Raw genomic sequence first — 11034 nt, 5'->3', positions numbered from 1 at the left:
GATTAAAAATATTATTAAAACTATTTAAATCTATATCTATATCTATACTATACTTAAAGCATCAGTTTCAACGGTCGTCATGCGTCATGATTTTACAAAAAGACCACTATTCTTCTTCTAATCAACCCGTCGAGCATCTCACACGCCTGCGTCACCGTTTTACAAAAACACCCCTCCATCCCCGCCGACCCACGCGCCATTCCCGTCGACCCCGCAGCCTGACCCCGCATCCGCCATCCCCGCCGACCCCGCAGCCACCATCCCCACGCCGTCTCCACCCCCATCAGGTACCACCCCCGCCCCGCCCCGCTCGTCGCCATAGAGTTTCATCGCCTCGCTCGCGTCGCCAACTGCGTCCGCTCGAACCGCGTCTTTACATGCCATGCCCACCATCCTCGCTCGCTCCAACCACGTATCTACATGTCGCCTTCGACATCCACGCCCATGCTCCGTGCAGTGCTTGACGCGCCCGCTCCAACCGCGTCTATGCATGCCGCGACTGCCATCCTCGCCACCTGCATGCCTCATCTGCATCCTCCGTTTATCGTACTTATCCGCGGTATCCCTTCCCTAATCTTTCAGTCTGCGCTCACTCTGCCCCACGATCCGCTTCTCCCCCGCGCCCCTCGGCAAGCTCGCAGTCCAGGATCCGATTCTCGCGTCGCCCTCCCGCCGCGCCCCTCGGCATCTCAACTACCTCGCGATGCCTCCCCCACCCCCCGATCTATAAACCAGCCGCTCGCCACTCCTCCCGTACGCTCGCCCCGACGTCCACGATCCGCTTCTCCCCCGCGCCCCTCGGCAAGCTCGCAGTCCAGGATCCGCCTCTCGTGCGCCCCCGCCGACACACGCAGCTCGCAGACGGCGCCCCCCAGATCCACTTCTCGCTGGCCGCTCAGATCCTCCATATCCTGACCTCTCCCTCCTCTTGCTGTAGATGATATGCTAGAGCGTCAGCAAGGCGAACTCTCCATCCCTCCAGAGAGGGAGGGAGGCAGCAGCCAATGCCCAACACGTACCAATCTGCGTGGCGGGAGGTGCCCGGACTGCGTACCCACGGGCGAGCAGGATTTTGACAATCCACGACCCGATGAAGTCGCCGGCGTCAGTGACGCACAAGGCGGCGGTGGCCATCGTGCGCTGACGCCCAGTCCCTTCTTCCTCTCGGGGCGGTGGTGCCGCCGGGCGAATGGATTCGTCCGAGAGCGAGCAAATAGGGGTAAGCATTTATCAATCGGAAGTGGGAAGAAATGGTACATTGAAGTGGAGGAAATGACACAGGACACAAGCGGAAGCTGGCATCTCAAGGCGGTCGCACTCGCATGGTTAGCAATGCACTTCCCTAATTTCTGCCCTTTTTATGGTTTCACGATTATCTGAATATGGAGTTCAAGGATTGATCTTTTCTGAGTTCTTTGTTGCCATATTTTCTGTCCATGTAATAAGGTTGTGGCTAAAATATTGTGACAATCGGGCTTGTGTGTTGCAGTTCTATTCTTACGTTGTGCAGCTCCGAAGTCGCTGCTACCAGGTGCCCCCGTGCCGGGGCATAGGTGCAGTCACTGCTGCGCCCAGCCTACACAAAGGCAGCTGCCGTTGCGACAACGAAAGGGAGCTCCCAAGGCACCAATGTTGTTGCTGCCAGTTCTTCAAAGAGTTATTGATGGTTCACAAAAGACCACTGTTGCTCTGCCAATTCACAAAGCCTTGATGATTGTTATGATGGAACCAATTTTGGACCTCAATCTCCAAAAAACCAAGAGGCCGTGGGAAGAGGAATGTGACAATGAGAAGGTTCAGTTAAAGACTATTGGTACATTTTATCGAATATTTTATTTTTATTTCAGCATATGCTCGCTTGCTGCTCTCATGTTTTAAACCATGTTATAACTTCACTGCTTGCCTTGGAAAATTTTAATTTGCAGTAATAATTTCTGGGTAATTTGTACTACATGCAACTTTTAAGTTATAGTAGAATTGTCCCGAAAAACTTGTCGCTACAAATATGTTTGTTTTCTTTTGAGTGTGTGCTCGGATTAACAGTATACATTGCATCTCTCTATGTTCATGCATGCCAATGGGCAATAATGGCCCATGCAAATTAATTGGGTTGGGCCTAAATCAGCTAACTTCACATATCAATCTTCATATATCCTGTCAGCAAGGGGTAAATAGAATGTCCAGGTGTGTATGAAAAATACACAAAAGGAAAGAAAAATAGAATGAGTATGAAAAATACACAAAAGGAAAGAAAAATAGAATGATCACCAGTCAACAAAAAGGATGTTTTTTGTGCACACGCGATATGTTATTCTCTTGTTCTTCAGATATGGTAATGGTAAACTCAATCAAGCAGAAAAAGATGTCGCCCTAACCGTTGAGCAAACACCCGGATGACATCATCTTCTTTGCTAAAGGCACCATATTCTCTTTAAGGATCCAAACAATTACCCCACTTGGGAAGAGGAATTTGACGGAGTTAACACTACCTCCACATAATGGGAAGGTTGGGTTAAAGCCTATTGGTACCTGGTGAGTATTTTGTTTTTATTTCAGCACATGCTCGCTTGCTGCTCTCATGTTTTAAGCCATGTTATATTTACACTGCTTGCCTTGGAAAATTTTAATTTGCAGCAATAATTTTTGGATAATTTGTACTACATGTAACCTTTAAGTTATAATTACACTGCTTATCAACGGGCTATACCCTTGTATGGTGGACATTCACGAAGAGCAAGGTAGGGTTGTTGAAACAAGGATAGGATTTTCATGGCATGATTACTACTGCAAGAAGGATGAAATACTTTGGTTACAAATGTGTAGCTCCGGCATCGTTGCTGTTCTGGTCTCGGCCGTGAAGATGGACCTATGATTAAAAGAAAAGAGAACACTGCGGAAGGAACCTACTGATGCTCAGTGTACTGCGGCTTTCCCACGATGCTCATGATGTTGAAGTCCGCAGTTGCTAGACTGGCCCGAGTAATTGCTAAGTTTTGTAGAAAATGCTTAGACCCATTTTTGAACGCATGAATTTCGTATAGGCTGTATTTCACACGAAATACACAGGAACAAACATTTTTCCTGCCTTCCAAACAGGCCGTTAGGATTAGTTGAAGTTCCAGTTTGATCATAGGCACCTAGGTCGATGCTCTTTAGTAAGATGTAAGCAATCTGTCTTCTGGCCAGGTTGAGCAAGGCTTAGCTGCAGTGTATCAGTGTGGTACAACTGATGTATTTATACTGTACAATCTAATGAGACTGTATGGATTAGAGCTATCAGAACCTGCACAGATATTTCACAATAAACTCTTAGGTTATATATTGCTTGAGACTTGTGAATACTTTGTTATTGCTTCCTGGTTCAAAGCCATGATGCAAGGTACACGCGCGTACTTATGACTTCTCATACAAGACGGGACGTCAAGACTCCGGTCTTTTTGGAGACATTATAACCTATTTGTTTAGCTTTAATATGTTCTGGTTTGTACTAATTATACAGTGCTTTATCCTAATCGTATCCGTCAAGACCGTGACAAATTATTTTGTTCAGAAAACCGTAGCGAAGCACGGGTATTTAACTAGTTGATATTATAAACTACAGCGGTAACCAGAGCCATCCCAAACATCCCTAAGATTGTCTCCAGCAACGTCCTCTATATACATTATCTGTATCCGTCATTTACAGTCTTCTCTAAAAGATTCCATCTCCTATATCTACTTTCTCTCCAACAACGTCCTCTAAATCACGTCCTCTATACGTAAATACCTATATTAAAGACATTTTTAATTTTTGTACATACGTATTTGTCATACTCTTAAATATATTGTACATATTTTAGTTTTATTAAACCGGTTGTTTAAAGTATTCAAATAGATAGAGAACCGTTTAGAGAAACTCTATATATAGAGGATCCAGCAGCGTTCTCTAAATTTAGAGGACCGTTTAGAGGACGTTGCTGGAGGGAGTAGAGACGTCCTCGTCCTCTAAATTTAGGGTATATGACCTTTTAGAGGGTCTTGTTGGAGCCGGCCTAAGTATAGGACAGCTCGCTTTGCCTGACTTGGAGGGTGAGGCAATAAAAAAAGGGCCGCAGGCTCTTCTCCGACCCCGTACCAGCGGCGGCGGCCGAACCTCCCCTTGAAACCCTCCGACGACCGGATCGACTCCGCTCCGCTCAAATGGAGCCGCTGCCTATCCCTCATCCTCCAGCACCGCCTCCTGCTCTCACGTCCGCCCTCGCCCACCTACGCTCCCTTCTCTCCGCCGCATCCTCTGCCCTCGCCGCTCTACCCTCTCCTCTCCAACCGCACCCGATCACTCCCATCGCTTGTATCCCTTCACCTCAGTCTACCACCACAAAACCTCCACTCCCGCCGCCGGTCACCGCTATCAACCTCCCGCTCCCAGCTGCCCCAGCTCCCTACTCCGACTGCCCTGCCGTCGTCCGTTTAAGGCCTTCCCCAACCTCCACGGCCATCTCCCTCCCCGCCTTCCTCGCTGCCGTATGCGCAGATTTCTCCTCTTCCACTACCGGCCCGAGCCCCTCCCATCCGCCCCGCATCCTGCCATCGGAGCTAAGCCTCCTGCGCCGGGAGTTGGACTCCTGGGCTACGGGAGGCCACCACCTCCCGGGGTCGTACTCCTACGCTGTAGCCCGGGTAGGGGCCTCGTTCTGCTCGGATGTGATGCCACGGTGGGAGGCCGAGCTGCGGCAGTGGGTGCTTGAGAACTCACCGAGGTACGGGGTCAAGGTCAATGTCACGGATGCGGACCATATCTTGGTGCTATTATGTCTCTTGTTGAAGGCGATGGCACTGGAGGCCAGGTACTTGCTGGAGGGGATGCAGAATGTCGACAACGAGGGGCTAGGCTTTGATCCCAGGGCCATGAGGTTTGAGTGCCCTAGGCTGGTCGAGGGCGTCTCGTGGTTAGGCGCACAGCTTGGGGTTCTGTATGGTGAAAGCAATGGGAAACTATTTATGCTTGCATCTGTGAAGGAGGCTGTGCTACAGATGGCATATTGCTTGGCTCTCTGTGCAGGAGATGGTGCTGCAAGTGTAGGAGGGAGTGATGCTGGAGATGTTGTGGCAGGCCCTGTTTTTCTTTCTCAGGTTGCTGCTTCCATTGTGGCATTGCATGAGAGGTTCTACTTGGAGAAGACCAAGGCGTTGCAAGCTCAACGCCCGTCAAAATATCAGCTGTATGCTTTCTTAAAATTTTGTGATGTACTTATTCCTGCTTTGCATATTATCATCATAATTTCGTATGCTACATAGTTCTTAACACTAAGAGAGCAATTATTTTGCAAAAGGGGGGGAGTTATCATTAAATATCAACTTCGACACCTAAGCAATTTTTGGAGCAGAGATGCAATGTCACTAACTCTGCTTGTATTTGCATACCCTCCTGTAGTTGATCGATGTTTTATTCAATTTGTATGGCCTACACAGTTGAGACATATAATATCTTATTGTGTAATGATGTAAAGCAGTCCATGCGGAGGACATAAATCTACCACCATCTTATTGTGTAATGATGGCAATCAGTCCATAATAGAGGACAATATATGTTCAGTTTGTTGTGTTCTGCACGGATATGTTTTTTTGCTTCAGTTTGATTAGATACATATATAAATACAATGCAAAAAAAATAAATGCTTAATAAGTGCTTGTAATTCTCTTATAGATTACTTGAGTATTCACAAGCACTGGAACGAGGGATTTTGGAGCGATCAAACAGACCAAACTACAGGGCTGTTCTGGAGTATGATGGGATTCTGTCACGGCGAGTAGAGAACAAGGTACCGACATGCAACTAATCTTTTGAAAATAGTCTCTTCTGAATCTTGATACTGCACAGATGCCTCTATGTTTAGAATAGTATGGATACTATTACTCCCTTTTTCAAAATATGCATCTAACCTGCATAATTAGGGTCCATAATATGTGAATTGTATCAAACTTGCACCTATTAGTAAGATCTGTCATCAATAGCATATCTAGTCTATCATGCTAATAAAAGCAAGAATGTGGTGCTTCTTAGGTATACAGTTCATTTGCAAAAGAACATGTCAACATGCTTCATGGAGCAGTGGAACTGTAGTTTCTGTGAATCTTAATTGTTCTGTAGCCATTATTTTTATTTGACATACCTATTCTCTTTGCTTTGTACTGTTTAATTAATAGAGAAGCACTTTCTCACACACAAAATATAATAAATTGTCTCAAGTTGACTGCCAAAATGTACACACTTTCTCAGTGGAGATATATTTGCAAATAAAATAAGACTTGAATTTCGTATGTTTTTGCTACCACATAATTTACTGATCCCCATACAATATGCTATTCGTTTTAATATATGGTGCATTTTTTCTCTTTATATTGAAAAAGGAATCTGCTAGAGCCAAGACAAAGGAGGAACTTTTAGCTGAAGAACGTGATTACAAACGGAGAAGAACATCTTACCGTGGCAAGAAAGTGAATAGAAACCCTACAGAGGTGCATGCCAAAGTTCTATATAGTTTCAGCTGTTCTGTGCACATAGTTCATACAATTACTATCTTGGAATTTTTTTGCCTAGTTTCTAGCTTCTTGTTTGGTATTTAGATCTAATGTTGGAAATAGGACAAGTGGACAACCTTTCATGTCATATCAGAAGGCTAGAGTAATTTCTTATCTGTATCTGATCTCATTTCTATATTGTAACTAATTATCCAGTTTAAAGTTGTTTCACTGAATTTCCTATACTGTTCATTTTGATCTCATTTTTACTGTTGATGGAACAAGTAAAAAAAGTAGGTATATTGTACATTTGCACTGCCTCTTGGTCTTTTGTTTTTTTGGAAGTTTCTTGCCTTGATCAAGATATGAATCTGATGTCTTCTTTCTTTATGAAGATACTAAGAGACATAATTGATGAACATATGGAGGAAATCAGACAGGCAGGTGGCATTGGTTGTCTTGTGGAAGCTCCTGCTGATATTGCTTGGAATGAGCTGAAGGGCAACTCTCACAGCGGTGCATATCATGGAAGTTATGATTTTGCAAGCAGCTCTTCTCATGATAAGACAGCTTTGGCTTCTCGGTCATCTAACTGTGACAACTCATGTGCTGAATCTTTGGGAAGATTTTCATCAAGGAGCAGTGACACAAGAGATTCATACAATAACTCAGGGTGCGAAACTCATAGAAACCATTACCAGTATATATCTGAGAAGGAAATGGGTGGAATATAGGGTCAGAAGGTGAAGTAGATCAAATTTACTCTTACCCGCAAGAGAATTACACACCCAATGGCTATAAGTTTAAGAAGGATGTCTCAAACCACCGTGATGAATCAAATGATTGTACATGGCCAATACAGTCACAAAGATCCCCTGTGACAGAATATTCTCACTTGCCAGGAGAAGGGTGCTTTGATAGAAGTAGAGCTAGTCAGAACTCAGAAGTGACATAAATCATTATCTATAACTCAAGATTAATTCAGTGATAGATATGATCCCCAAAGCGCATATTCTGATGGAGATCATCCGACAACCATGCTTGGTGATGCTACTAAAGGAAAGCATGAGATATACCATGATGAAGTACATTGACATGCACATTATGAAAGGAAGCGTGATTATAATCACTGCAGGGCAATACAGATTATTGTTGCTTCATATCCAGGCATGTTTGTTAAATTATGTTGAGGTTTCCAGTTTTTATCACCTGCTTTTACTCAGCTATTTGATGTCATCTTGCAGTAGCTAAATAATAAGGGCTCTGTGGTATTAGCCTTCCGCCGTATCCTTTTACGTATCCTTATTCAGCTTTATGATGTCCTTGCATTCGGAGTTAATACCTGTTACAGTTGGATCTGTTAGGTTAATTTTTTTTTCTTGCTATACCAATTCATTTACAATGATCCAGGTTCTTGCTGTGCTGATATTTTAGCCATTTCACCGTTAATGTTTTGGAAACACTTTCAGCTAGCATTCAAGTTTTTTTAAAAATAATTTATTCTTGATTTTTACTCAGTACGAACTGACAGAAATTTCAGCGGTCTGTTCGCTTCAATCGATCACATTGAGTTCTTTTTTCTGCAGTTCTACTTTTTTTATTTGTGCAATTTTACCCTCATGTGTTGGCCTGCTTTGTCACTCGGCGTGTATCACCACATGTCCACACCCTCGCACACACTCTGGATGTTGAAGCGTAGATATTTGGACTGGACCGGACTGGCAGCTGGACCGGTGAAAGACTGAATTAGAAACGCTTGCTTCACTTAAAAGACTGTTCGTGCAATTGAACCCTAGAGCGTCTCCAATAGTTTTTTTTCTTCTAAATTTCGCTCTAAACTATCATTTAGAGTCATTTGTATAAAAACCACTTTTTATATCTTCTCAATATCCAATAGCCTTTCTATAGGTTGTTTGCCCTCTAGAGAGTCATTTACATTTTCTATATTTGGCTAGCGAGAAACCCGGAATAGAATATGACTATAATTGATAGCCATTTAGATAAATTGTTGAAGGGTATTTTTTTTAAAATCTCTATTTATATAGATTAAGAAGAATATAGAGAGCCTTTTGGAGTTGCTCAAGCTTGTTTGAGAGCAAAGGGATTGGAGATTAGTCCCTTCATGGCTTATTCGGTTATTGGTGAATTGAGTGGGATTGGAGTGGATTAAATCCTCTCCTATACAAATTTAAATATGAGGAGATTTAATCCTCTCAATCCATCTCAAACCGAACATGCCCTTAGGGTTGATTTGGTGACCAGGGAAATTGAGATTTATGGTGGAGAAATTCACTTGCTAGTCAATTTTGAATAAGAAGGGTATTCCTTCTCCATGAAACCACTTTTATTTCCCTGGTCATCAAACTAGCTCTCAATCTCCAATCCTCTTGCTTCCAAATATGTCCTAATAGCTTATTTGGGAGCAAGAATACCGGAGGGGTTAAATCCTTTTGCTATTCAAAATTTAGTCCCTCAAATCCTTTTGCTATTCAAGTTAGGAAATCCAAATTTCCTTCGAAATTGAAGTGGAATGGGTGGGAAATTAGTTTATTTTTCTCTCAATCCTTTATAATTTTAAGTGAATTAGAGTTTCTAAACTAGCCTTAAAAACCTGTCACGTCCCAGGAAAAAAATGGTGGCAGTTGACTGCATAGAAGCGGCCCTACAGTCTGCTTTGATTGGCGACACATGCTTAGACTATCCGCAACCGTTCCCCCTAAATTTTTCTCCCTAAATGTTACTATGCAGCCACGTCAGCAAGATTCTCTGCCCTATATTCACTCGTCCCGCAACCGTTCCCCCTAAATTTTCCCCTATATATCCCTCTACTCATTAAATATACATTTCCATATAACTAACATAACCAACTTTATTTTGTATTTATTTTATATGTTTTCATACGTCCGGCATTGTGCGCTCGTTTTATAAAAATGAAAAAAATATTTTTATTTGTTTGTTTTCAATAACGGAAAATATGTAATACAACATTTCAGTTTAAAATTAATTTCGTAATGGAAAACTTTACTTCTCAATAGTACTCCGTCATAACAATTTTACAAATATTTGTACGCAATATGATTTAACCACGCTTATGGTTCAATCATACTCGTTCAGTCGTACACAGCAAGCCATGCTTGTCTTCGACCGAAAGCCACGTTTCACTTATGTTGTAAGCCAAGGCTGGCTTCCGATGTAAGCCATTGCTTCTCCCTGAAGCCAAATTTCTCTCGTCTATATATATGCAATGTTTCTCTTCAAATATGTACTTACATATACCACTTGTTCCACAAGTAAGCCGTTGCTCCAAATATCTCCCAGTCGTAGGGAACATGATTCCGATTCAAGTGATAGTGACGACGAAACACTTCTGCTTGTCAATCTTCTTACCCTCAACATTGAGGCTAGACGCCTTCATCGACGATGGTCCGGATTATCTCGTCGCGTCATTCGCAGGGATCATTTTGCTGGAGAAAACCTTATCCACCATCACTACTTCGGGCCCAACCCGGTGTATCCATCGCATGTGTTTCGTAGAAGGTACGCACATCATGTAATTCTAATAGGTTATGATATTTCCATAGTATTTACCACGATCCTATGTTATTTTCTTTAGGTTTCGCATGAGTAGGCCTCTGTTTCTCCGCATTTTGCAAGGACTTCAACAGTAGGATACTTACTTTACACAAAGGGTTGACGCAACATGCATGCCAGGACTCGGTCCCCTACAAAAAGTATGTGCGGCAATGCGCATACTTGCATATGGGTTACCTTCTGATGCGGTAGACGAGTACGTTCAAATCGGGGAGTCTACAGCTAGGGAAAGTCTTCATCATTTTTGTCGCGCAATCATAGCATATTTTAGTGCCTGGTATCTACGGACTCCTAATGAAGCTGACATAACATGTATCATGCACAGTAGCGAGTCAAGGGGTTTTCCTGGAATGTTGAGTTCCATAGATTGCATGCATTGGGAGTGGCAGAACTGTCCTATATCCTGGCATGGTCAGTTTTGTGGTAGAAATGGTAGAGCGTCCATGATACTAGAGGTGGTAGCAACTTATGATCTATGGATTTGGCATGCATTTTTTGGCATGCCAGGGACAAACAATGACGTTAACGTGCTGCACCGATCACCAGTATTCGACCCTTTGACAACTGGTCGAATGCCACCAGTGAATTACACAGTAAATGGTCATGCTTACAACTTCAGATATTACTTAGCTGATGGTATTTACCCGAACTGGCCTACTTTTGTGAAAGCTATCAGACACCCGTATGAGGAAAAGAAAGTTTATTTCACACAAATGCAAGAGAGTTGTCGAAAAGATATTGAGCGTGCTTTCGGAGTTCTTCAAGCCCGGTGGGCGGTGCTGCGTGGTCCAGCATATGGTTGGGATCGCAATCGTTTAACAGAGATAATCACAGCTTGCATCATCATGCACAATATGATTGTGGAAGACGAAGGCCCTTTTGCTGCTAATACTGATTTCGGAGATAACACTTCAGGCATAGACGCATCTCAAATAATTGGAG

The 11034-nt window shown here is 43.3% G+C and overlaps 1 protein-coding gene and 1 pseudogene across 3 annotated transcripts; both read left to right on the top strand.

Annotated features, from left to right (window-relative positions):
- The first annotated feature begins 592 nt into the window (after positions 1-592).
- On the top strand, positions 593-1740 carry LOC103646634 (uncharacterized; annotated as a pseudogene).
- A 2306-nt stretch (positions 1741-4046) lies between these two features.
- Positions 4047-10612, top strand: LOC100279189 (U11/U12 small nuclear ribonucleoprotein 48 kDa protein). 3 transcript variants are annotated; one of them, XR_002266947.2, is made up of 6 exons: positions 4047-5201; positions 5687-5801; positions 6391-6498; positions 6897-7668; positions 7746-10038; positions 10115-10612. XR_002266947.2 is itself a non-coding variant. In NM_001366049.1 (4 exons), the coding sequence occupies exons 1-4, from the start codon at positions 4180-4182 to the stop codon at positions 7233-7235; spliced, it is 1584 nt and encodes a 527-aa protein (NP_001352978.1). In that variant the 5' UTR covers positions 4124-4179; the 3' UTR covers positions 7236-8320. The 3 variants fall into 3 exon arrangements, 1 of the variants encoding a protein (NP_001352978.1); NR_158720.1 differs by lacking the exon at positions 10115-10612 and having other exon boundaries at positions 4137-5201; positions 7746-8408; NM_001366049.1 differs by lacking the exon at positions 10115-10612 and having other exon boundaries at positions 4124-5201; positions 6897-8320.
- The last annotated feature ends 422 nt before the right edge of the window (positions 10613-11034 follow it).

The sequence above is a fragment of the Zea mays genome, chromosome 2 (genome assembly GCF_902167145.1).
Source record: "Zea mays cultivar B73 chromosome 2, Zm-B73-REFERENCE-NAM-5.0, whole genome shotgun sequence".
Taxonomy (NCBI): domain Eukaryota; kingdom Viridiplantae; phylum Streptophyta; class Magnoliopsida; order Poales; family Poaceae; genus Zea; species Zea mays.
Note: the sequence above shows the minus strand (reverse complement) of the source record. Positions and strands in the feature narration are given on the sequence as shown.